This window comes from Pantherophis guttatus, chromosome 3 (genome assembly GCF_059756535.1).
Source record: "Pantherophis guttatus breed Tessera chromosome 3, ASM5975653v1, whole genome shotgun sequence".
Taxonomy (NCBI): Eukaryota; Metazoa; Chordata; class Lepidosauria; order Squamata; family Colubridae; genus Pantherophis; species Pantherophis guttatus.
Window position 1 is genome coordinate 18,594,810 of NC_142065.1, and position 27,930 is coordinate 18,622,739.

General features: G+C 38.6%; 1 protein-coding gene across 1 annotated transcript; it reads left to right on the forward strand.

The window, feature by feature from the left end:
• CBLN4 (cerebellin 4 precursor) lies at nt 1-27,901 on the forward strand. Its single transcript, XM_034433002.3, has 3 exons — nt 1-1,017; nt 9,173-9,289; nt 25,922-27,901. The coding sequence occupies exons 1-3, from the start codon at nt 727-729 to the stop codon at nt 26,117-26,119; spliced, it is 606 nt and encodes a 201-aa protein (XP_034288893.1). The 5' UTR covers nt 1-726; the 3' UTR covers nt 26,120-27,901.
• Nucleotides 27,902-27,930: the final 29 nt, after the last annotated feature.

Here is a 27,930-nt window from a genome sequence, read left to right on the forward strand (position 1 = left end):
TGGGCGTGCTTTTGTATGCCATGACGCTGGGGGGAATCGTGGTAAAGAGCGAGGGAACTTCGCTTTTGCAAAGCATCCTGCCAAACGAGCCTCAACCACAGTATCTGAGCCAGTTTGGAAGGCAAGTCTCCGCTATCAATAGTTGAGCGTGTCGGCGAAATCCCTGCAGGACAAGAATGGGGGGCAAGATGAGGCGACTCATTGCTACGTCAAATGTTTTTATTTCTTCCTGATCTCGCTCTCGCTTTCTTTCGTCAATAATTCACCTCAGGGCTCCCACCCCCATCCACCCACCCCGTCTCCCGCCATAGCTTTCTCCTCCTGGATTCTGGGAGCGGGGGGGGGGGGTTTCAATGGCAAAGAAAGGGGCACCGGGAAGAGCTGATTTGGTCCAGGAGGTGTTTGGAAGCACATTTCCGATTGCTTTTTAAAGGATCCTTCCCTCCAAAATCAAACAGACTTTTTTTTTCTCCGCTGGAAATGTTGAAAATCTTTAGAAGAAGCTTCTGCTGCTGCTGCTGCTGTGCTGGTAGCAAGCGGTGTGTGTGTGCCTCTGTGCCTCTGTCTGTGTAAGAGTGGTGATTTTTTTCCCCCCTCCGCTGCTGGTTGGGCTGCTAGAGCTGGCTTTGTGGCGTGGTCTGTGTAAGCGTGGAGAGAGGTGGAAAGGAGAGGAACGTTGGGGCGCTCCGCGCAAGGTTTCGCTGTCCGCCGCTCCTGGTGCTGAACATGGGCGCTTTAAGCAGGGCGCTGTCCATGGTGCCCACCATCCTCCTAACGTTGGCTCTCTCCGCTTTCCCCGTCTGGGCGCAGAATGACACGGAACCCATCGTACTGGAAGGGAAATGCTTGGTAGTTTGCGATTCCAACCCAGCGACCGATTCTAAGGGATCCTCTTCTTCTCCTCTGGGGATCTCTGTACGGGCTGCTAATTCTAAGGTGGCTTTCTCGGCGGTCAGGAGTACCAACCACGAGCCTTCTGAGATGAGCAACAAAACCAGGATAATCTATTTTGATCAGGTAAAAAAGAACGTACATGGGTAGCTTGCCCGTAAGTAGAAAGACATTCTAATCATTTCCTATGGCTAAAAGGAGCGTGTGTTTGGAGTGGGGAAGTTGGTTTTGCCTGAATTTTGTTTAAGGTGAGTTTTTTTTTTTAAAGTGATTTCACCCCTGGAAAAGGGACTAGGTTAAAAGTGGAGAGGGAGGCAGCTGCTTACAGTACTGAGATGAGATAGGATAAGGACAGTAGGTGGGAATCAACAGGTGGAGTTGATTTGCAAACTCTTTAATCCTCCTTTGAAAGGAGTGGGCTGAAACTTAGGAATTGGAGACAGATGCTTTTGGTCCATTCGGTCGCTCTGTTCAGTTCATGAGATTTGTTTCTCCTCTGAAAAAGATGGTTAGCAATTTCACGCATGCTTTCCTCTGAGAATGAAGTTCTTTTTTTCTATTACTTATTGATTTCTGTTTCTACATTTCCACTTTACATTTAAAGGCACATGGAGGGTTAAATAAGTTCTGGCAGTTAGGATTTCACACATACACATACACAAAGAATCTGTTTCACATTATGACATAAGTAACAATTTTACTATTCTTGATGTGCTGGAATAATTGAGGTGATACCAGACAATACAGGAATGATTTAATGCTTCAGAGAGCATACTGAGGGAAGACTGTAAAAATCAACTTACTCATGTATCCTTGTAGTTTATTCCTGAGAATGTTTACTTAGAAATAGCAATGCATAAGATTTTGGTATTTTAATTTAACATTGATATCCTGAAAAAAAAAATAGCTGGAAATTTGTTAAAGGCTTCAAAGTGGAGGGAGGAGAGATAAAGTGAAGATATATAAAGAAAACCTCCAAATCTTCAGAAGCTCTTCAGTTGATTAGCAATCAGATTTCCCAACAGCTTAAACCTTTTATGAGTTTTCAAAATCATTCAAATCTTTCAATCTTAAATCTTTCAAATCTTTTATGAGGTTTCTGCACCCTACAGAACCTATATCCTACACCGGACTTACTCTGTACTTAAATCGGCATGTATTTGGCATGGATATAGATAATGTACTGATAAAACTGAGTCAGATCTCACTAGTAAAATATGGAGGCAGTCCTTTGGAAAATTCACTGCACCTTAGTAGCATCACTGCAGATTTTTGCAACCTTGGAAGGACTTTCTGCACCCCTCCCTTCTTCCAAATCCATTCCTGAAATAGACAATAATAATTCCTTTACCCATATCTTTTGGAAAAATAGAAAAAAAAATGTATTCCTCTTACTTTCCAAAATAACATCTTGCATTTCCAATTTTGATCTAATGTGACTTAATATAATCAATCTGTTTCAATAGGAAAATTAAACAAATGTGTCAGTTTTCCTGCTGAAAGTGATCCCATTTACAGGATGCAATTTTTGAACTGGCAAAGATCCATGTTTTGAAGGAGAAGACAGAAAGGCATTGGAGTTATATCATGCCAATTCTGGTTTAAAATCCATGTATCTAATATCCTACCATCAGCTGTTTATGCATTGTATGTGCTTATAGAGCTGTAGATACAGCAGATTTTTGCAAATATTAGCTGAAGGGTTTAATTAAGCCCACAAGTTATTTTTTAGTTTTTTTAAAGGCATATTTTTTGACTGGCTGACAGATCTGCATTTCTCCCGAGTGTTAAAGAGTCCTAGGAATCTTGTAACCAACTCAGTCACATTGTCATTAATCTTTTCAGGGAATCAGAAGTCAGGTGTATATGTAATGTAAGATACATACAGATGGAGGAACCCCATGACAGTTACCTGTTTCTCAGGGGAAGGAATAGAAGGCAAAAGATCAGTATTTTCCCACTTCTATCCAGATACAAGATATATAAGAGATGACTTTTAAAAGTATATGCTTCAATTATATGCTTCTCCCCTCTACTTAAGTGTACCACTTAAAAACGCCCTACTCTTTCTGCAAAGTTTTAACTTCCCATTTTCCTATGAGATACCATCCACTTCTTGCCTTCATATGTTTCATTTACATCTTCACATTCATTACTGGACATATTAGCCAGCATATGTTACTCATTATATGCAAACAATATTGCTTCTAGAATTGTCATGACAACTGAAGTACATCCCTACCCTGACTGATCCCAAAACATATTGCTAAGGTACACTCCAATCCTATACATGTTTATTGAGAAGAAAGTCCCATTGAATGGAGTTTATTCTCCTTTAAGCTCCCAGAAATGTATTTAGGCAGGTGGTCAAATAGATGGGGTGAAGTGGATGATCTGTCCATTTCATTGATGTTGCTGACATCAAGGCACAGGAGAAGGATTACAACTTGTCTTATGAAAATGACCCAAGTAGAACTTCTACAAATATTTTTTTTTCTGCAGAGCAAAAGAAGAGATGAAGCTATTCTTCCTGTTACTGGTACTAGTATATTTTTAGATGGTAGAGTCATAGAGTATGCAATATTACATTCCATTACTTTTACAATAATATATTATTATTGTTTAAATAATATGCTATATGTGGTTTTTTATTATAATAATAATGATGATTTCTCATCTAGCTGTTTATAAAGTTTAGTCTTGTACTGGATCTACAGTTTTGTGTTATTCATTTTAATTTTTTAGCTATCTCTATGTAATCTAAAGAAATTGTTTTCGACAGGAGCGCTGATAAATTTATGCTGTAATATTTATTCAGGGATAGATAGATAGATATAGATGATATAGATAGATATAGATACACACACACACACACACACACACACACACACACACACAATCTCACTTCTCTTGGGCTGTATCATATCAGTGGATGATCCACTTTACAAGACACAATCCTTTCCCATCCTTTGCAAATGATCTGAGAAGGTTTTCTGTTCCTCTGTCTTCCAGATATGTTGGGCTGCATTTTTTTGTCAGCCCCTTGTAGAATGATTAGGGATCAGAGTTTAATGGATGTTATGGTCAGAAACTTTCAAGGGCATCGCATTGAGAAAGGCTGCTGAAAAAAAAATAGGCCTTACATGCAAAGCACATGTTAGATGGCTGTTATTCCATCAAAGTTTATTGAGAACTTCAGAGGGTGACCTGTTTATTTATAAGAAAGGGTTCGCGACTGTGTGGAATTTAATTGAAAGGCAAACTAAAATGTACAATATGCAAAGTGGATATTTCACAGCACGTTACATTTATTTTGAACAGTGCCCTCTGGTAAAAGATAACAGGGCAGAGTTAGAGGCAGACACATACAAAGCAGAATAAAACAATAAAGCAATTTTAAAGACAACAAATTATGAAAAAGTAGATGATATTTTAAAAGGTCCAAAGCACAGTGTTAATACATCTCTGGTGCCAGGAGAAGCCGGAAAAGGTATATTATATTAGATTCTCGGATAAATTTGTGGCAGAGATGAGAACTGCATGAGTGCATGAGCCATAGTTCAGATTTTTATAAATTCCTCTGTATTATATAGAAAGCCTTGGGATTCTACACTTTTATTTTAAAAAAAGTGATTTAATGAAGTGGGTCTTATTTCCCAGTTAATGGATAGAGGATTGCAAAACTGGCCAGGCAGGTAATAACAATAATAATAAACTGTCAACATTAGGCATACTGAAGTCTAGAAGAAGGTTAGTAATGAATACATCAGAAAATTGAAAAAAAATTTAAGGTCCAAACTCAGTGGTGGAAATACTATCAAGGCGATTAATACTTGGATAATTCCAGTCATGAAATGTGTAGCTGGAAGAATGGATTTGACTCAAACAAAACTAGAAGTCCTGGATAGGAAGCCCCCACAAAATAATCACAATGAATTATGTGCTTCAATCCATGCATTGATGTTGACAGAATCTACTTACCAAGGAACATAGGTAGGCATGGAATGTTGTAAGTCCACCAGACAATTGAAGAAAAAAAAAAGGACATTGGAAAAATATCTGAAGAACAGTGATGCACTGAAGCTGGGGTATCATGAAGACTTAGTGAACTCCGAAGAGACCAAACTGGCCCATATGAAAGACCAAATGAAGAATAGAAAACAGATATGGCAAGGCAAGTATATAGCCAGTATATTAAAAAGAAAAAAAACACACAGGAAAATTTGATAACAAGACCTGGAAAGGGCTAAGAGCAGGAAAGTTGGAGAAAGAGACCGAAGGGCTGAATCTGGCTTCACAAGACCATACCTTAAGAACAAATGCATGTAAAGAGCCAAGGTGGCACAGTGGTTAGAGTGCAGCACTGCAGGCTACTTCGGCTGACTGCTAGCTGCAGTTCAGCAGTTCAAATCTCACCAGGCACAAGGTTGACTCAATCTTCCATCCTTCTGAGGTGAGTAAAATGTGGACCCAGATTGTTGAGGGCAATATGCTGACTCTGTAAAGAGCTTAGAGATGGCTGTAAAAGCACTATGAAGCCAGAATTGAGAAGGCAGCAACAGACAGCAAATGGCATCTCTGCCAAGAAGCTTAATAAACAGTGGACCACCTAGTTAGGTGCTGCAAGAAGTTCACACTGATTGATTACTAACAATGACATGACAAAGTACCAACAACGGTGTATATCACTTGACTACAAGCAAGAACTGGTAGGACCATAGAATAGACAACGTAACAGAAAATGAAGAAGCTAAAGCACTCTAGGATTTCAACAGATAAGCATCTGTCACACAACACCCTAGATTTAGCAATTATTCAATAAGACAAAAATGTCCAGATAGTGGATATTCCAATATCTGGAGACAGCCAAATAGAAGAAGAAAAAAAAAAACTGGGGGAAAAATCACAAAATATAAAGACCTGCAAATAGAATTAGAAGAACCATGGCAAAAGTTAATAGTAATAGATGCTATGGATGCAGTCTCAATACCTCTGGAGTATAATGTGAACACCATTGGCATTAACAAAATCATCCTTAGTCAATTGCAAAAGGCAAATTTACTTGGAGCAGCTTGCAGCCTGTAACAATACTGTTACCACCATCAAACAGCAACATCTCTATCCCAGATCCTTGGGAAGGACTCTTTAGGTGGATAAAAAATAATATCCAGTCTAAACATCTATATGACAAACAACGACAACAATAATAGGCACCTGGGATGCAATTCCAAAACAACTTGAGCACCAGTTGAACACCATTGACATTGACAAAATCAACATCAATCAATTGCAAAAGGGAGCTTTAGTTGGAAGAGCTTACAGCTTGCACTAATACCTTTAACAAACAACACCATCTGTCTATATGTGGTCCTTGGTAAGGGCCTGATAGATGGACAAAATCGCAAATCATGTCTATACATCTGGCTGACTGTATGACAATAACAACAACAACAACAAAACAACAACAACAACAACCTGGCCATCAAAACTACGCGATTATGGATGAAACATGTAATAGTGATACCCATTGTCATTGGGGCACTTGGCACCGTGTTGAACTTTACAAAATACAACAAAAAATTGCAGTTTCCTGCAATAACACCAGAGGAACTACAAAAAACTGTGCTACTCAAAACATTGTACATTTTAAGAAGATACTTGGTTGATACCTAGGATGCTGGCAGCAACCTGTATCAATCATTAGCACCAGTCAATCATATTTGTGACACATTTTTAAATGTTCAGTTGACTGAGTTTCATGTTTAATGAATAAAAGAGACATCAACAACAAAAATAATAGAGTTAGGGAGGAGAGATTGGCTCAAGAGCAGCAAAGAACAGAAATGCATGTTTCTCTTATGAACTCAGCTATCATTTTTGTAAGCAATAAGGATTATGAGATTAAGCACAAGCTTAGTGGGAAAGGTGGGGTTTATGTTAAGGTTGTAAGGAATAGACAGAGAAATGATATTGCTCAGGAAATGAAGACAAGAATTCTAAATAGTTATACTACTAAACTACAGATTTTCCTCAAAACTAGATTTAATTCAAGAATTTTAGTGTTGATAAAAAAAAGTCAGGATAATTATTCATTGCTTTCTTGAATTAAAAGTAAGACATAGGTATAGATCTGGGAGAAGAAACATTATCCTTTCTATTTAGAAAACACTAAATGTTAATGTGGGGTCTTTTAAACAGAAATGTTGCATGTATACAACTTCAGACTATCTGATGTTGGCTCTCAATTTGTGTGGAATATTGGAGTCTGCATTCCAAAGTGAGTAGGATTACCCGTGAATGTTTCAGTAAATTTAAGCGGGAGATGGATGGTAGCCTCAACCTCATTCCCAGCTAATTTGAGATGGAAGCATTCACAAACTGAACTGTAAACTCTAAAAGAGTCTGCACACAATTTAAAACAAAGAAACAAATCAGTAATAGCAACTATAACATCCAGCCTTGCCTATTTTACATTAAAACCTTATCCATTCCAAAGTTAAGTGGGATTCTCCAAGCTACCAAATGGAATTTTTCATGGCACAATCCTTCATAAAGACATAGTCATCCTTCCCACTGAGATGAATGGAGAATCTGTTTCCAGCTGAGGACAACCATAAGAACATTGATGCTCATATAGTTCAAGACATGGAATAACTTCATGTCATGAGCACATCCTGGATCTACAATATATGCCTGATGAAAGAAGAGTGCAAAAAATTGTGGAAGGAGATGGAAATAAGACATGAATGCACAGTGCTAATTGTGTCTGTCAGTTGTCAACTCTCTCTCTCTCTCCCTCCATCTCTATCTATCTATCTATCTCTATCTATCTATCATCTATCTATCATCTATCTATCTATCTATCTATCTATCTATCTATCTATCTATCTATCATCTATCATCTATCATCTATCATCTATCTATCATCTATCTATCTATCATCTATCTATCTATCTATCTATCTATCTCTATCTAACTATCTATCTATCATCTATCATCTATCATCTATCATCTATCTATCTATCTATCATCTATCTATCTATCTATCTATCTATCTATCATCTATCTATCTATCTATCTATCTATCTATCTATCTATCTATCATCTATTTTCTCTCTATCATCTATCTATCTATCTATCTATCTATCTATCTATCTATCTATCTATCTGTCATCTAAAAATTCCCTTCTTATCCCTATAGATGGTATGTGTCTTCCTCCATCTTGAGTCCTCTATCAATGGCCTGGGAGTTCGAGGGTTCCGCACAATATCTCCTAACTTTGCACTCTTCTGAACAGAGAGCTCTGAGGTTCTTGGGATCAGTTGGAGCCACTCTCCCATCTTAGGAGTCACAGGCCAAATGCTTGTACTACCCCTGGGACCACTTTGATCTTTACATTCCACTTCCTCTCTAGTTCCTCCTTCAGACCCTGGTACTTCTCCAGCTTCTCATACTCCTCCTTCCTAATGTTGCTGTTACTTGGCACGGCTATATTCTGAGTGGTTGGCTCTACAGCCATGGTTGTACTTATTGCGTACTTATTGGGAACCATGGTTTTGGATCTGAGCATGTTCCGGATCGATTCAGTGTAGCAAATGCCTTGCATTGCACCATCAATAGCTGAAGGAAATTCTGTAGTGTTCTCATTCATTGGCCAAATAATCTTGAAGATTCAGAAGTGTTGTAAAGCTTGATCCACTTGCTTGAGTAACAGAAGTTTGTGGGCAGCTTTATTCAACAGCTGGCATTCATTGTGCTTCTGTTTGTATCTGCCTGGCTACTTTGGTGAGGCTTACGTAACTAAAGAACTTGAAGATTTGTGCTAAATGTTTTTAGCTATCTAAGTAATTCTATTCCATGTGATGAGATGACTCACCTGCTCGAAACCCAGCATGAACTGTAGTGGAACTGAGCAGCCTCTCAGCTGGTTGTAGAAAAATATGTCACATGACTCTAAGTATACTCAGAAATAGGTTCCTGTTGCTTTCAGTAATGTTTACTCTCAACTAAGCATGTGGAGAAGTTAAAGAATGCGAGGAAGGAATTTCTATACCTTTAATTGAAAATAAGTGGGTTTTATTCAAATAATAATAGCACACATTACATCTTGTTATGAGGATGTTGGAAGTAAAATCAGACTATTTGCATACACTTCAGTGTCAGATGAACAATGCGCAAAACCTGTAATTAAACTTGGGTTCATTCAAAATAATTATTTCATTGTTTTCCAGAGCTTGGAATGCTTCCATTAATTACTGGTTTCTTTTCTTTTATTTATAGATCCTAGTAAATGTGGGCAATTTCTTTACATTGGAGTCTGTGTTTGTAGCACCGAGAAAAGGAATATACAGTTTTAATTTTCATGTAATTAAAGTCTACCAGAGCCAAACAATTCAGGTATGTTGAATTAAAAAAAATAATCTTTGAGGCTAGCATGGTTAATGTTTCTGTCTTTCCTTCTGTCTTTCCTTCTTTCCTTCTTTCCTTTTTTCCTTTTTTCCTTCCTCCCTCCCTCCCCCTCTATCATACTTACATTGGATATTAGCTTTAGTCTAAAAGCATCATGTTGTAGGTTATTAGGGTGCTGTCGGCCAAACAATGTCGATTGGCGGCCCCCAGGGGGAGAGCCTTCTCTGTGGGGGCACCTGCCATCTGGAACGAGCTCCCCCCGGAGATACAGAGGATCCAAGACTTACGCATCTTCCGCCGCGCCCTAAAAACGTTTTTATTCCAACAGGCTGGTCTGGCCTAACTCTCCCTTTTAAATTGGGTTTTAAATGTTTTACATAAATTGGATGTCTTAAATTTGTTTTTTGAGCCCAAACTATTGAATCTATTTTTAATAGCTTTTAACTTTTGTATGTTATTTGTATTTTTATCTTGGCTGTTCACCACCCTGAGTCCTCCGGGAGTAGGGCGGTATACAAATATGATAAAATAAATAAATAAATAAATAAAAAATAAATATTAAAAATATATAACATATCAAAAGAATCCAATATAAACATGAATGAAACAATACGGATAGCTACTGGTAAGAAAGACTAATAGATTTTAACAGAGAAATCAGATTACAGTCTTACATGCCCATTCTAGATATGGCAGCTTGTCCAAAATGTCCCAAGTTGAGTTTCATGTCACAATTTCTTCATAACTCACTCATCAAAGAGCATTAAATACCAGGAATGCAATGCAGCCAAAATTAAGTTGGCACAGCTTCTCTGTATACTCTTTCTAGAGTCTAAACATCCTTTATATTGTGGCGACCAAAGCTGGATGCAATAGTCCAAGTGTGGCCTTAAGAAGGCATTAGAAAGCTGAACTAACACTTTGCGTGACCTTGAAAAGCAGTACATGCATCTAAGAAATATTTTATAAAACATTATGCAGAGAGCTTGTCTATATCTAAAGGCATCAGACCCTAAAAATTTAGAAAGACCTGTTGAAATTCTTGTAAGCAGTTTCCTTTATTGTTCTTCGCCTATAGAAAAGTCATTTTGCCAAACTAAAGCAGACTACGTGCACCTTAAAACATATACTCTGGAAACTATTAGGGAGCAGCTGTCTTCACTCTCTCTCTCTCCCACACTAAATTGCACTTTTCTTCTTTCTCTGAAATGTACTCCTGCCTCCTGGGAATTCAGAAAACATTCCATCAGGATACCAGTGTGTTATTTCTTTCTGTAGCTCTGCACAGCAACCTGAGCAACTGTAAGATCTGTGGAAACTCCCAGAAGTCTTAACAATGGCCATGCGGAGTGGGGAATTTTGGGAGTTGAAGTCCATATGTGCTAAATATGTCTTTTTTTTTACAAAACACTGATTTATAGGAACAGGTAAATAATAAAAGGCCACCCCAATTTATATAACTTACACAATTTGGAAAACCTCAATACAATGCAGATTTTAAAAGTTCAAAATGCAGCGTTAAAATCTGAAATGTTACAGAAAAGAAGGTAGATTATTATACTATTACTAGAATTGTTAAAATTTATGAGAAGGCAAATATTGAATAGTGAATTACAAAAGCAGAATATACATGCTGATTAGTGGTGGGTTTCAAAAATTTTTACTACCAGTTCTGTGGGTGTGGCTTGGTGGGCATGGCAGGGGAAGGATACTGTAAAATCTTCATTCCCACCCCACTCCAGGGGAAGGATACTGTAAAATCTCCATTCCCACACCACTCCGGGGGAAGGTTACTGCAAAATCCCCATTTCCTCCCAATCAGCTGGGAATTGGGAGGCAGAGAATAGATGGGGACGGGGCCAGTCAGAATGTTTACTGTTGGTTCTCCAAATTACTGAAAATTTCTGCTACTGGTTCTCCAGAACTGGTGAGAACCTGCTGAAAACCTACCTCTGATGCTGATATGGAAAGCTGTAAAATTATATTACATTGTTGTGTCGCTTGTGTTTTTTATTTATTTGTATTTGTATTTGTTTTCTTTTTCCCCCCTTTTTTCTTTTGTACTTATGTTTTTTTTAAAGTTGGAAAATGTTCAATAAAAACAATTTTTAGAAGAAAAGAAAATAAAAGAAAGTAGAGCTTTAGTTGGAAGAGCTGCAAATTGCCAAGCAAACTATCCTTAACTGCATGAGTGCATAGATAAGTATGGCTGGGAATGTTCCTTTAGTCTCACTGGTCCTAAATAATTATAGTCTTTACAGCTCAGCACCAAAACTTTGAACTAGGGCCAGAAATGGACAGGAAATAATTGTGGCACAACTGTGATGGTATAACAATTTTGCATGAAACATCATTGGCTAGTGATAAATGTTCTCAAGAATTAATTTTTAAGCAAAGATATGTAGGGTTGAGTCATAACAAATCTATAGCAATGTACCAGAAATTCTTATAGAAAATAACATTAGGATTTCAGATCATTTCCCTTGAAATACGAAGCCAGCTTTCTAAGATGATGTCATATACTTTTGTATGTTTAGAAGGCACAAAGCGATACAATGTTCATGAAGTTGGTTTGTTTTGGACTCCTGGCTGAAATGACTTGCCTCCAGAAGTAGTGGATGTTTTTTTTTTTTTAATTTGATTTATATGCTGCCCTTCTCCGGAGACTCAGGGCGGCTTACAATGTGTTAAGCAATAGCCTTCATACTTTTGTATATAGCTGCTTAGTAGGGCTTTCGACCCCCCCCAAGCGGTATTCTTTTTTATGCAAAGTCAGCTTATTGCCCCCACAAACCAGCTCCTCATTTTACCTACCTTAGAAAGGATGGAAGGCTGAGTCAACCTTGAGCCTGGGGAGATTCGAACATGCAGTAATTGTAGGCAGCTGAATGTTAATAACAGGCTATAACAGGCTATTAGTCTGCTGCGCCACCAGGCTCAGTGATGTTCCAACACTGGAGGTTTTTAAGAAGTGGTATAGGGTTTCTTGCTTGAGCAGGGGCTTGGATTAGAAGACTTCCAAGGTCCCTTTCAAATCTGTTGTACTGTTGGCTACTCACTTATGTGTAGTCCATTGTTTTCCAGGAGCCAAGAAGTTATAAAGGCGGTGATTAGACTTTGAGAGATTGCTAGACCTTTTTTTGTGTGATGGTAGTTTAAAAGCCTCTTTCATTTCTACTTCAGAATCATTGCAGACGATAAGCATCATGGTGGAAGACATACTAAATACTAGTTGTGGGCTTCCCTTTTAAACTCCTTATATTTCTGCAACCAACTGCCTCTTAAAAAAAAAAAAGAAGGCGGCAAGATGAGCTATGATAAGGAGGTGGAACGGCATCTGGGGAAATGAATGGTCAACAGAGCATACCTCTCCTAGGCTTATAATGCCTATCTTCATTTCGCTGAATATATTACTGCAATAGCTCGAGAGCAATTTCGTTGTAATCTGTTCCTGCGTTGCCTGAGCTCATGAGTCTACAGCCTATGCCTCAGAAATGGTGAGAGTTGAAGTTAGCAAGGCATGAAGCTTGGAAATAGAGAATTCCTTTATGAAAGCATTAAGCAGGTGGCCATAACAACCCATTTTGAGAAAAGCGTGGCTTCCCTCCTCTGCAAGGGAGAAAGAAATTCAGGGTTTTTTCGAATCATGCATATACAGGTAATCCTTGACTTACAACAGTCTGTTTCGTGACTGTTACCACAGCACTGAAAAAAGTGACTTAAGACCATTTTTCACACGTATGGCCATTGCAGCATCCCCTATGGTCATGTGATTTACATTCAGATGCTCGACAACTACCCTGTTTCCCCCAAAATAAGACCCAACTGGAAAATAAGGCCTAGCATGATTTTTCAGGATGCTCATAATATAAGCCTTATCCCCCAAATAAGGCCCAGTTAAGATCATCGGCAAACGGAGGCGTTTAGTACTTTATTTTCACAAAATAAGACCTAACCGGAAAATAAGCCATAATGTATCTTTTGGACCCAGTCTTATTTTGGGAAAAACACAGTAGTTCATATATGTGAAAATTGCAGTGTCCCGGGATCATGCGATCAGCTTTAGTGACTTTTTGACAAGGAAAGTCAATGGGGGAAGCCAAGATTCATTTAACAACCATGTTACTTACCTAACAGCCGCAGTGATTCACTTAACAAACATGGCAAGAAAAGTTGTACAATGGGGCAAAACTCACTTAACAAATTTCTCTCCTATCAATATAAATTTTGGGCTCAGTTGTGCTCGTAAATTGAGGACTACTTGTATACATGTAATTTGACTCTTAGTTTGATAGAGGATGCTTTTCTATCCTTTAAGTTGTGTGACAACAATAAAGACATTTTATATATTCAAGCTGAATCTTAACTTTTCTCTGAGTGCAACAGGATCTGGCAAGAGCTTTTGCAGGTACCCGAGGGCTGCATTGATAGGGCTACAGCTCTCCTCAGGCCTCGTGAAATCCAGCAGGTTCTGACAGATTCTGGAGAACCGGTAGCAGAAATTTTGAGTAGTTCAGAGAACAGGCAAATACCACCTCTGGCTGGCCCCAGAGTGGGGTGGGAATGGAGATTTTGCAATATCCTTCCCCAGGAGTGGGGTGGGAATGGAGATTTTGCAGTATCCTTCCCATGCCACGCCCACCAAGCCACGCCCACCAAGCCACACCATGCCCATCAAGCTACACCCACAGAACCGGTAGTAAAAATTGGAGACTGTGAATGCTAATCCTGCCTTAGGCATGAAAGCCTGTTGAGTGACTTTGAGCCAATCACTAGGAGTTGTGAGTTCTAGTCCTGCTTTAGGCATGAATGCCAGGCGGGTGACTTTGGGCCAGCCACTCTCTCAGCCCAATCCAAGGTTGTTGTTGTGAGGAAAATAGGAGGAGGATCCTATTTAACATACCATATTAAGTATGTTTGCTGCCTTAAGTTATTAATAAAGTAATGAGTGGAATAAAAAAATGAATATATTAATAAAATAAATAGAACCCCTGGGAAGCCCCTCCATTCCCTTGGCATTGTACCCCCCGAGACATCTGCAGCATAAATTCAAAGAATGCAGCTGAAACTACACAATGAAAGCTCAATCTCCTTTTTTTTCTTTACAATCCTTGTAAAAAAAAAAAGTTGGGACTTTGAATACCCTCTTCTCCAGTTCTTGTTATACTATACTATACTATACTATATTTATTTGTTTGTTTGTTTGTTTGTTTATTTATTTATTTATCTATCTATCTATCTATCTATCTATCTATCTATCTATCTATCTATCTATCTATCTATCTATTTGTCAAGCGTGTATTAGATAACAGATCTAAGCACGCCCCTTAAAGACTCATAGGAATGGGGTGAGGTCAATAGTAGACAGTCTAAGGTTAAAGCTTTGGGGGTTTGGGGAAGAAACCACAGAGTCAGGTAGTGCATTCCAGGCATTGACCACTTTGTTTCTGAAGTTGTATTTTCTGCAATCAAGTTTGGAGTGGTTTACCTTGAGTTTGTATTTAATGTGTGCTCGTGTATTGTTGTGGTTGAAGCTGAAGTAGTCATTGACAAGTAGGACATTGTAGCAGATAATTTTATGTACTACGTTTAGGTTGGACTGAAGACAGCAAAGTTCTAAGTTGTCTAAGCCCAAAATTTCAAGTTTAATGGCATAAGGTTATTCTGTTGCGAGCAGAAGAGTGGAGGACACTTCTCGTGAAATATCTCTGGACTCGTTTGATTGTATTAATGTCCGATATGCAGTGCGGATTCCAGACAGATGAGCTGTATTCAAGAATTGGTCTAGCAAAAGTTTTGTATGCCCTAGTTTTCAGTTCAATATTACCAGAGAAGAAGCTATGTAAGATTAGGTTAACAACTCTTAATGCTTTTTTAGCAATGCTGTTACAGTGAGCTCTGGCATGTAGATCATTTGAGATGAGTACTCCAAGGTCCTTGACAGAGTGAGGGTCATCTATGAGGTCGTATCCGCCCAGCTTGAATTTTGTGTTCTGATTTTTTTTGCCAATGTGTAAGACAGAGCATTTGTTGGTTGAGATGTGAAGTTGCCAATTGTTTGACCGTTCTGATTATATTATACTATATTATACTGTGTGTGTGTGTGTGTGTGTGTGTGTGTGTGTATAGTATATTATACTGACTATATTATACTGAAAGCTAGGAGAATAAATGAAAGCCTTAAGAATGACTTACATACAATTTTTAAGTCAATCTAATTAATTCTTTCCACTCCTGATGTTTGTGCTTTGGAAATTACTTTTCCACACCAAAAAAAAAAAAAAAAAAAAGAAATGGGATCCAAATATATATGTTTCCTTGCAGAAAGAACAAGTGTTCAGGAAAGGCATTTTCCAGTGGAAGATCAGCTGGGGGGTTATTTATTTATTTAGCGTATGGCAAATACATGGACTTATGGTGATTCAAATGTTAATGTCCAGTCCACCCAGCCATTCAAGGACAGGGTGAAAAAAATCAGACATTGGGCCGGTGTAAGCTCTTGACGGACATTCAGACACAATGTGATGGATATTTTATCAAGGAGCACCACAGTCACACAGAGAGGTAGAGACAAGACCCCACTTAAACAATGAGTCCTGGCAGACACCATGTTGGGCATGGATCCTGTTCAGAGTTGACCAACGCTGGTGAGGAAGGTCAAAACCTGGGACCTTTTGTGTAGGGTCATCTATGTAACTGCCTTTTATCTGGGCGTTCAGCAGCCCATTTGGCTTTCCACTGTGTGTTGATGTCAAAGTTGTTAGATAGCTGTTGAGCAAGTGCCAGAGAGGGCTTCCTGGATTTAAGCCTTTGGGAGTGAAGGGGTTAAATGCTATTTTCTATCCTTTCTCCAGTTCAAATAGAGAAACTTAATGGAATGTAATATCTAATTTGGGACTCAGCATCGTCAGTATAGAAGCCATTTTAACGTATGTAGGACGCAATGGGATTTGTTAATTTTCCAGATGATTATCTGATGATTGAATAAATATGTATTTAAAAGATCAATTAGCATATCATACAGATGCTCGCATTTCCCCCCAGTCTCAGAAAAATTGCAGTCCAATTCCAACTATTCTCCTTGTGCCTGAAATTGTGTTGTTATTGGTCACAGCTAAGAGGTGTAAATAGTTCTTTGCACATGAGGATTTCATACATGAAAGCATACATAATATTCTCTCACTTTAGCCAGTGAAGGATGACTTGATGCAATCTGCAAATTAGCTCTCATGTAGAAACCCATACAAATCTTTAAATATTTATACCATACTATTCATGAGGGTGTTTTTTTTCCCCAATGATTGTTAAATTCTGTGGTTTTCTGTTTGTGTGTGTGTATACACACACACATATATGTATTTCTATTGTTTTGAAATTTGTCTTAATTGCCCAGAATCATGTTAGTAGGATGGGCAGTCATATCAATCAATCAATCCATCCATCAATGAGACCCTAGAGTTGATTACCACCAATTCTAATTCTGAATGTGACAAAATGAGAACATTATTAAAAATGAGAAAAGTCACATGAATAGTATTTAATTTCACTGAATAGAGTTCAGCTTTTTTGTAGTCCCATTCACTTCTTCACACTGGGCTATATTTTGTTTCCCAGCATTACATCCAAAAACTATGTATGCCATTGGCTTCATATTTCTTTCCAGCAATACCTGGAAAATTATGCAATGAATTTGCCTAGCTGTTTCGAAAAGGAAATAACATGTGTGGAATATAATGATTCCCAGGATCTACTCACTTTTTTTTTTCATATGCCTATGCAGATACATAGCAATAGCAATAGCACTTAGACTTATATACCACTTCACAGTGCTTTACCACCCTCTCTAAGCGGTTTACAGAGTTAGCATATTGCCCCCACCAATCTGGGTCCTCATTTTACCCACCTCAGAAGGATGGAAGGCTGAGTCAACCTTGTCAAATTCCAGGCAACCGGAAGTCAGCAGAAGTAGCCTGCAGTAGCATGCAATCTAATTCAGTTAATGCTTTGGCTGTGTTTTAATTTTTGGAATCATGTTGCATTTTTCTTACAAAAAATAATTACATTTGACTTAATAATAATATAATTGTAGCAGACAAATATGCCATGGGCAGTGGCCACCAGAGATATGGTCCGTTAGCCAAATTTGGCTATATGAAGATCTGTAAATATTGCCTTCCCTGCTCTACTCCACATCAAAATCATGGAATGATTATACGAAGCTACTTATTTAAGTGATGGATAGCAACTTCATTAACTATAGAAGGATCTGCTAAAGAATGCATAATTAAAAGCAAATAGCATTAGTCAAGGATTGGTAATTCCTTGAGATCCCACTGAGTGATTCTATCTACAGTAGTCCTTGACTTAGGAACACAGTTGGGATCAAAACTTCTGTTGCTAAATGATATGGTTGTTAAGTGAATCACACCTGATCTTAAGACCTCTTTTTCTGCAGTCTTAAGTGAGTCACACAGTCATTAAGCGAATCTGGCTTCTCCAGTGGACTTTGCTTAGCAGAAGCCTTCTGGGATGGTTGCAAATGTTTGATGGCAAATGTTGGAGTCCCTATCTAAATGCAGATGATTTTATACACTGGAAAAAGCTTGCCTCCCAGCTCCAGATACATCAATATATCACAACCTATAAAGTTCTTCTTGACATAGAATTTCACTATCTGACAATCTATCTATTTCTGCTTATCCTGTATAATCAGCTAGAATGATCCAGATCCTGTTGATCAAACGATGTCACCCAAGAAGTCCAGGGAAGTCTTGGTCATGATGCCTTTCCTTTGGCATCTCCCTAGAGCAGAGATATCAAACTTGATTTCATTGAGGGCCGCATGAGGGTTGTGTTCAACCTTGGGGGGCCATGGTGGGCGTGGCCACAGTGGGCATTGCCAGCTCGACATCACTCGTGTCAGGGGCGCCTGTGGCGGCCCGAGTGCTCTGCCAATGAAAAGGGGCTCCCAAGGTCCATTTTTGGCTGTGACGGCCTCCTGCAACACTCTGCCAGTGAAAATGGACCACAGGAGGGCTGCCTGCAGCCCTCCCAACCTCTTTGCTGGCAGAAGCACCATGGGCTGGTTCTTCACTGTTTCAAGGGTGGCCCCGCAGGCCAGATCTAAACACCCCCCAGGCCTCAATTTTGACACCCCTGCCCTAGAGCATCACCCCAGAAACCAGCATGGCTTCTACTTTGATTATTTTAACGATGCTTTTCCTCCAGACATTGCATTAAGGTGAATATAAGCCCCTTTAGGTTTCAGATGAATTTTTTTCTTCCAAGATGCACATTGTTCTGTTCTCAATTTTGCTTGGTTTTCATTGCTTTTAATACTGTACCCAAACCAAAGTCTTCTGAAGTTGGGTAGACTTCTCTATTAAATAAGTATGAGAGGATGAAACAGATTTTTCTGAATCTATTTCAGGGTTTTATTTTGGGATATGTTACTGAGACTGCTTTTATATCTCATAAATGACTTGTTCTGGAGACTCAATTTTATTCCTTCTCTTGGATAGTTTTGGTATAATTGACCATGGTACCCTTCCAGGCCATCAGAGTTGGGCTTTGGATGTTCAGTATCACAATAGTGTCACAAATGTGCTTAGGAAGAGATGCTTAGAAGCATGGAAGAAATCAGAATCCTTGAAGACCACCTCCTCCTCCTCCTGCTCCTGCTCCTGCTCCTCCTCCTCCTTCCATATCCATCGTCAGATGTTGGCGATCATGTTGGCGATCCTATTATTATCAACAGCCACACGAAAAAGTGCTGTTGAGTTTTGTCCAAACTAGTCCTTTAGGTTTTGAAGCCATGATATTCTTTCTCTGCCTGGACTTCATTTGCCTTCACTCTTTCCTTGAACACTTCCTAATCTTAATAATAGGCAAGATGAGGATAAATAAATTGCAATTAAACCTAGATAAGATAGAGATTCCGTTGATAAGGAGAAAGTCACACACTCACCAGAAAGGGCAGACTTAATGCAGGGTGTTTTCTGGAAATTTACCAATGTCTGGAAATTGCAGTTAGTGCAAAAGTGCAGCAGGCAAGCTGCTGGTTGTTGATTGTTGCAAGATACTGGAATCCTATGATACCTTATACTAAAATGTCTCCTGGCTACCATTTAATTACCGTGCTCAGTTTAAATGCTGGTGTTGACCTTTCAAGCTCTAAATGACTTTGGACATGTTTGTTTATGGGGTTACTTCTCCCTGATATTACAGTATGAGAGGCTCTTTTGAGTATGCCATCCTTACCAGAAACTTGGCTGCTTAGTTTACAGATAAGGGGTTTCTTCTGTGTGACTCTCAGCTTTAAGGAAATGCAATTGCCTCTCACTTTTTCTCAATGTGTAAGAAAACGGTAAAACATTTTGCTTAGCTACTGTTTCTTCTAACGATTATTTCACATGTTGGTTTGGTTTTACATTTTTTTGTATTTTGTAGTCTGCTTCTTTTATGGTGGTGAATTGCCCTGAGAGTTGGAATAAACAGAAAGGTGGGATACATATCCAGGAAGAAAGGAAACAAAGCTTTGAGGGGATTAGGTACACATTTATATGCAATTGGTCTTCAGTTGGTGAACAGTTTCCATGAGTGAAATTGGAAAGGACCAATTCTGGGCTCTTTTGTATTCCTGCTCCCTCTTCTTAAAATGTGCCTTCCTCTGTAGATTCCAGATGCAATACATGGTTGAGTTCCATAACCTATCATATCACTTTTTCTAAAAAATAGAATGAATAGAATAGAATAGAATAGAATAGAATAGAATAGAATAGAATAGAATAGAATAGAATAGAATAGAATAGAATAACAGAAGGGACCTTGGAGGTCTTCTAGTCCAACCCCCTGCTTAGGCAGGAAACCCTACACCACTTCAGACAAGTGGTTATCCAACATCTTCTTAAAAATTTTCAATGTTGGAGCATTCACAACTTCTGGAGACAAGTTCTTCCACTGATTAATTGTTCTAACTATCAGGAAATTTCTCCTTAGTTCTAAGTTGCTTCTCTCCTTGATTACCACCCATTGATTTTTGTCCTGCCCTCAGGTGCTTTGGAGAATAGTTTGATTCCCTCTTCTCTGTGGCAACACCTGAGATACTGGAACACTGCTATCATGTCTCCCCTAGTCCTTCTTTTTATTAAATTAGACATACCCAGTTCCTGCAACTGTTCTTCATATGTTTTAGCCTCCAGTCCCCTAATCATCTTTGTTGCTCTTCTCTGCACTCTTTCTAAAGTCTCAACATCTTTTTTACATTGTGGCAACCAAAACTGGATGCAGTATTCCAAGTGTTGCCTTACCAAGGCATTATAAAGTAGTATTAACACTTCATGTGATCTTGATTCTAGCCCTCTGTTTATGCAGCCTAGAACTGTATCGCTTTTTTGGCAGCTGCTGCACACTGCTGGCTCATATTTAAATGATTGTCCACTAGGACTCCAAGATTCCTTTCACAGTTACTACTAGTGAGCAAGGTACCACATATTCTGTATCTGTGCATTTTGTTTTTCTTGCCTAAATGTAGAACCTTACTTTTTTCACCATTGAATTTCATTTTGTTAGATAGCGCCCAATGTTCAAGTTTGTCAAGATCCTTCGGTAAAAAATGATCTTGCCTTCTGTTAATTACTGTTTTGCTTTCAAGAATTAGGTATTCACTGTTTAGTTTCACTGTCATCTTTCATTCCTAACCCTGATGAATTTAGATTCTGTTATAAGTTTGCATGTCATGGATATTGGCTCTTCTGATTCCATTTTTATTTATCCCACCAATGCTGCATATTATATTAGTTTGTTTAATGGTTTATTTCTCCATTTTTCCACTTTGTAAAATAAAGCTTTCTTGCCTTTTATACTTTCCTTTTTTTTATTGGCATCATTTTAAAACTGTTTATGCCTTTTCTAGTCTGTATTGTGTATTTCATTTGAACTCCTGTTATGTTTAAAATAATTTCTAAGCTCCCTGAAGCAGTCTTACATTTCTGTCTGTTCCTTTTATATGCCATCTAGTTAAACTTCTCCTTTTAAAGAAAAAAAAAAGCTTCCATTTGAAATTAAATAAGATTCTTTTGAACTTTCTGGGCTATTTTCCAATTCCCTAAGATGTTGTATTTGCTACTATTTCACTATTTCATGGAAATTCAGTGATGCTTACAACTTGTCTCCAATTTGGGAATAATTTAAGATTATATCAAGAGTCATCTCCTCTGCTGTGCTTGCTGCTCACTTATTTGGCAGTTTGTCCACTGAACCAAGTGAGACTTATTTCTGGGAAATAAATACAGAAGCTTGCAAAATTAGTATTGCAAGGCACAATAATTCATCAAATCTACAACAGTTGGGAAAAGTCCAGTTCAATGTTAAACATGTATATGTCTGCTGCTCTACCTTATAGGAATGATATAAATTTGTATTTAGCCAGTTAGTTTAAGAGTCACTAAGGTAATTGATTCTTAAAATATTTTCAGTTCATCTTCCTTTGATAATTCAGAGCAGAAGAAACTGATTTACATCAAGTCTATTAGTTCAACTAATTGCTGGCAGACTGTAGTACCCGACTGGCCTTCATTGAACTTTAAAAAACTTAGCAGGGTTAGATCTGCTAGTTAGATCTCTCCCTCCCTCTCTCCATCTCTCCCTCTCTCTCATTTATCTATCATCTATCATCTATCATCTTCCTTTCCTTTCCTTTCCTTTCCTTTCCCTTCCCTCCCTTCCCTTCCCTTCCCTTCCCTTCTTCCTTTCCTTTTCTTTCTCTTCCCTTCCCTTCCCTTCCTCCTTCTTCTTCTCTTTCACCCTTCCATCTTTCCTTCTCTCCCCTTTTATTTCTTCCAATTTATATAGCTACCCATCTTGGAAGCAAGCAACTCAACCATTGCAACTCTGGGTAGTGTACAACAGAGCTAAAAACAATTAATAAATACATGAAAAATATAAAATCCAAAGTAAAACAAAGAATAATAGACCAAGGGCTATTAAAAATAAAGGAGCCACCTGCATAATTCTGTGACTTAAACTTTTTCTAAGTTATGCTTTGTTTGGCTATAATTTGTGAAATGAAACTCAGTCAGCTATGCTTACACAACACAGTAAGGCTAAGCTTTACGAATTATTTTGACTGAGTTTCCAGAATATGCTAAACCAATTTATGGCTCACTGACACAGATTACTAACGTGTTTTTTTTCTTCCAAAACTATGGGACTTTGTGGCTTCCTATTACCAGAATTTGTGGCTCCCTATTACCAGAATAATGTACTACAGTATGGTTTATCTATGAATCATCTTCTATTGATTTTCACTGCACTACCAGTTTGTGATTAAATAAAGATATCTATAGACTCTTTAGTATTGAGTGTTCTGCTTCATGTGATCTTAAGGTTTCTAAAATTAAAATATAACTGTTTTATTTGTCATTTATTTGTTCAGCTGTGCAAGTTTTCATATATGTATGTGTGTGTGTGTGTGTGTGTGTGTATATATATATATATATATATATATATATATATATATATATATATATATATAAAATTTATATTTTGCTGATAAAGAAATAAAGGGAGACTAGTATAGATCTATTTCAAGCTAATTAGCTTTCATCAGCTAGCCATTCCCTTACTTGGATTCAAACTTGGCCTACTGCATGTTAGGCAGTTGTATTAATCTCTGAGTCACAAGTTCTTCTCCCTTCATCAATTTGAGCCAGGGGAGAGATTAAGTGAATGGTTAATTGTTAAATGGTTAAGTGGTTTGTCATGAATGCAACTGCTTGAGGGCTCCTGGATTGGAGCGGAAAGGCAAAAGGGATGCAGTGTGCTCCCTCCCACATGCCATATAATATATAAATATAAAACCATATATATATATAAAACATGTGTGTGTGTGTATTACATTTTTACTGAGGAACCTTTTCCCTGCATTATCTTTATATGCTGTTGATGGCAGATGTAGCACAGCGTATGTGTGTAAATTTGTCTATGCATTTCATGAACATATTAGTAAGAGGGCTGTTTTGCAATTTTTCAAAAATCAAATACCCATGGAAGAATGAATTTTGGGGGAAAATGTTGATGCAGCAAGAATTGAAACTGATAAAGGAGAATATTGTAGCTCAGGTTTGAAATGAGGGGTCCTTGGTGCCCGCTGAAGATTTCTTTAGAGGTGCTGAGATTGAAGTTCCAAAATTCCTTGCCAACATGATGGTTGGGGAATTCTGGCAACTGAGTTCCAACATATTCCTTTTCTAATCTACTAGATATATTTATTTTATTTATTTCTATCCCGCTTTTATTACTTTAACGAATAATTCAAGACAGTGAACATATCCAATGTATTTTCCTCCTTCTTTTGTCACACAACAATCCTACGAGGTAAGTTGGGCTGAGAGAAAGTGACCAGCCCAAAATCAGCCAGTTGGCTTTCATAGATAAGAAAGGACTTGAACTGACGGTTTCTGGCTTTCTAGCCTAATGCTTGTACTACAAGGCCAAACTGGCTCTCCTGAGAGATTCTAGAATATGGCTACTCTGAGCCTCTTCCCCTCTCCCCCATCCTGCTTGGGTCTGCCCAGTCTTTTAATTTGGGCTTTTCTCTGATGGAATTTACTGTTTCCTCTCTGGAAAACTATAATGCCAAAATTTTCTTAAGACTTTTAAAAGAATAAAAAAAATAAATGTATTCCCTGTCCAGTCGTTTCTGACTTTAGAGGGCAGTACTCATCTCTGTTTCCTAGTTGAGGCAATCAACATCATCCAAAGACATGTGGCCAACATGATTAAATGCCAGGGCACACGGAATGCTGTTACTTTCCCACCAAAGTGGTACCTATTTATCTACTTGCATTTGCATGCTTTCAAATGGTTAGTTGGCAGGAGCTGGAACAAGAATGGGAGGTCACAAACTTGCAAAAACTTGGGTTTCAATCTGCCAACCTTTGGGTCAAGAAGCCCAGTATCTTTACCCAGGGGTCCCCAAACCCCCTGGCTGTGGCCCGCTACTGGGCTGTGAGCTGTTCAGAACTGGGCCACAGAAGCGATGGACATGTGTGTGCATGTGTGCTCCATTTTTCTGGAAGGCGCACATGCCCACCACTACCACAAATGAAGCTGTGTGTGTGCACTTGCTGACCACTTGCACAGAACCATCATTTCACCATCTCCTGCTGGTCCACAAAGCCAGAAAGGTTGGGGAACTCTGTCTTAACCTCTAGGCCCCCATACCCTCCTTTAAAAAGATAGCATGCCATTTTGTTTTGAATTCAAATTACAGCAAAGCAAATTCCAGTTGAACATCAGGAAAAAAATCTATAAAGGGTCAACAATCAAAGCAACATGGTGGGTTCCCTTTATCATGATAGGTTCAAAGAGGTAGGTAGCTATTTGTCACAGAATCTTAATTTAGATGTCTGCATGGAATGCGGGATGATTTAGATTTGGTATGCCTTCTAATTCTATAATGATATTATCATATGGGAAGCTTTCCACAGTGAGCATAAGAATCTAAGAAAAGCTCTGCTGGATCTCATGTCCACACATCCCTATTAGATTTCCACTTACCCATCAGTTTACAATATGCACATGTGGAGATAGATGAATCTAATTATCTTGATAGGAAGATAAATGAACCAAGGTATAATTTAATCGTTGCACATGTACAGTTGCACGTCTGAGTAACTGTTAAGGAGCTATTGAAAAAGTAGAGGAAGGTAAGTGAAGTATAGCATGCCAGTTTTTAGGTTCATTTTATAGTTTTCCTAAATAACATTGAGACCATAGCTAAGCCACAGTACAATAGCAAAATGGAAGGAGGAATATTCTGGGGAGGACCGAGAGATGTGCCTTCTCAGTCCTAGATCCTGCCCTTTGGAACATCCACTCTTCAGAGGTTAGGTTGACTTTAATCTTGTTGGCCTTTTGTAACGCCATGAAAACCTGGTTGTGTGACCAGGTTTGGGGCCCTGAGGATACTAATGGTTCTGTTTCATGGCTGTATTAATATCTATGGCAATAGTTTATGGGCATATATATTTTCTAATGTTTTAATGCTTTTTTTTATGATATACTCCACTCAGAGTCACTTCTTGATATGGGTGACTATGGAAATCAAATAAATATTCTTTCACTCCCACAACCAATTTGCTGTCTGTCTTTCTATTTCCATCCTTCCCACATTCAATTTACCTAATTGTTTATTTCTGCTACTTCTGAAAAGATGTTGAAATTGGCAAACAGTGTCTAGGCTGCACTGGCCTTCTAAGGAACCGTCTCATCAGTGGTGGAATTCAATTATTTTTACTACCGATTCTATGGGTGTGGCTTGGTGGGCATGGTGTGGCTTGGTGGGTGTGGCAGGGGAAGGATACTGCAAAATCTCCATTCCCACCCCACTCCAGGGAAAGGATATTGCAAAATCTCCATTCCCAACCCACTCTGAGCCCAGCCAGAGGTGGTATTTGTCAGTTTTCTAAACTACTCAAAATTCCCGCTACCAGTTCTCCAGAACCTGTCAGAACTTGCTGAATAGCACCCCTGCTTCCCATCAACCTTAGTAGTATTGAATGGCTATGTCTTAACTTGAGTATTTAAGGATTTTAAAATTATTATTATTTTTGACAGGTGAACTTGATGCTTAACGGGAAACCAGTCATTTCAGCTTTTGCTGGGGACAAAGATGTCACTCGTGAAGCTGCCACAAATGGAGTCCTACTCTACCTAGACAAGGAAGATAAGGTCTACCTTAAACTGGAGAAAGGTAACCTGGTTGGCGGATGGCAGTATTCCACGTTTTCTGGCTTCTTGGTCTTTCCCCTGTAAAATCAATCGCCTTGTGACTTTCACCTAGGTGTGGACCAATCATTGCTTCTGTTCTCTGAAGACCATCTTCTCATCCTCTGGATTGATTTTTCTTTCTTGGTTTCTCATGGGTGAAATCTGGATTCTATTGTATGGCATTTTGACCCTCTTTGAATTCATCCTGAGATTTCAACCAATTTTGTGTGTTTAAATACAGGACATTGGAAGCAAGACTTAAAAGCAGACAATGCGTATCTATGCTTGATGTTACAGAATGAAGCTGCCTGCAAGATTCATTCCAGGTTCCTTAACTGAACATATTGGATTTGTGGGAGAAGTCAATAATTATAGTTGCCTCTTCCCTCCCATCCCCCGATTCCATTTTTAAAAGACTGGCAACCAGGTCTACAATTTAAGAATTTCTGGATCAAAACTTCAATCAAGATGAACACATAGCTGCCAAAGAACTGTTCATTAATATATGAATTATATCTTTATTCCCCTTGTGCTAAAAATTAACATAAATTCATGCTGCTCGGTTGCAAAGGAAGAGTTACTGATAAGCATTTTGACTTAATTAATTTTTGTGTATTCTGTTTCTGGAAGAGTCACACATATGTTTTCCTTCAAATAGTTAAGCTCAAAGAGGACTGCCCTATGAAAATCTGTATGTCACAGTCAGATGTTTTCTGAACTAGTGGTGAAATCCAAATTTTTTTACTACTGGTTCTGTGGGTGTGGCTTGGTGGGTGTGGTGTGGCTTGGTGGGCGTGGCTTGGTGGGCATGGCAGGGGAAGGATACTGCAAAATCTCCATTCCCACCCCACTCCAGGGGGAAGGATATTGCAAAATCTCCATTCCCACCTCACTCCAGGGGAAGGATACTGCAAAATCCTCATTCCCTCCCCACTCCTGGGGGAAGGATATTGCAAAATCTCCATTCCCACCCCACTCTGGGGCCAGCCAGAGGTGGTATTTGCCTGTTCTCTGAACTGCTCAAAATTTCCACCACCGGTTCTCCAGAACCTGTCAGAACCTGCTGGATTTCACCCCTGCTCTGAACATTAAAGGAATTTGTATATTATAGAAAGGATTTTCTAGTTCCAGGAAAGAGTTTATTACGCTAAAAAAATTGCTTACCAGAGTTAAAGAGAATCATTTTGGCAAACCTCTGCAAAACAGCCGTTCCTTTTTTTTTTTTTAAATACACTTAGACTTTACTTTTAGTTCAGTGATTGAGAGTAGCTTCTTCTTAAAAAAAAAATCAGCCGAATGCATTCCTTAGATATAGCTAAATTTATCAGGTGGAGATGGAAATCCTTCCCTCTTATTTTTAAATGGTATCTATTTCTCAAGCCTTCTGTCCTTTTCAAAGTGTTATCTGGTTTTGCCTTAACTCCGTAAATGTATATAATGATGATAACTCTCAGGGGCATTGCCTAGGCAAAGTTAAGCCCTGCCCAACGCAATCCTAGGCATATATACTCAGAAGTATGTTGCTGAATTCAGTGGGAGACGCTCCCGGGGATATGTGTAAAGGATTGCAGCCTTAATGTCCCATTGATTTCAAGGAGAAAGATTCTAACTCCAAGTTAATTTTTTCCCCACTGAAATTAGAGGGACTTAATTGCGCTTAACTTTGGGTGTGGTGCCCCATCTTTTCTTTAGCAAATATTCAGTCCAAATAGCCAGTACCTAAACTTGGTGCAATATCTTTTCTGTCTTTTTGTAAAGGCCATATGACTTCATAAATTTATTTATTATGTTGCTGTTACATAATAAAAGTCAATCTATGTTACTGTATCTTGTTTTACCTCTGGGCTTCCTGTTTA

What these genes read in the sequence shown, in the direction of transcription:
- CBLN4 (XM_034433002.3), top strand. Translation starts at nt 727, where the DNA reads ATGGGCGCTTTAAGCAGGGCGCTGTCCATGGTGCCCACCATCCTCCTA. An exon ending in GGATAATCTATTTTGATCAG is followed by an intron (nt 1,018 to 9,172) that starts GTAAAAAAGAAC and finishes TTTTATTTATAG; the next exon opens with ATCCTAGTAAATGTGGGCAA. An exon ending in ACCAGAGCCAAACAATTCAG is followed by an intron (nt 9,290 to 25,921) that starts GTATGTTGAATT and finishes TATTTTTGACAG; the next exon opens with GTGAACTTGATGCTTAACGG.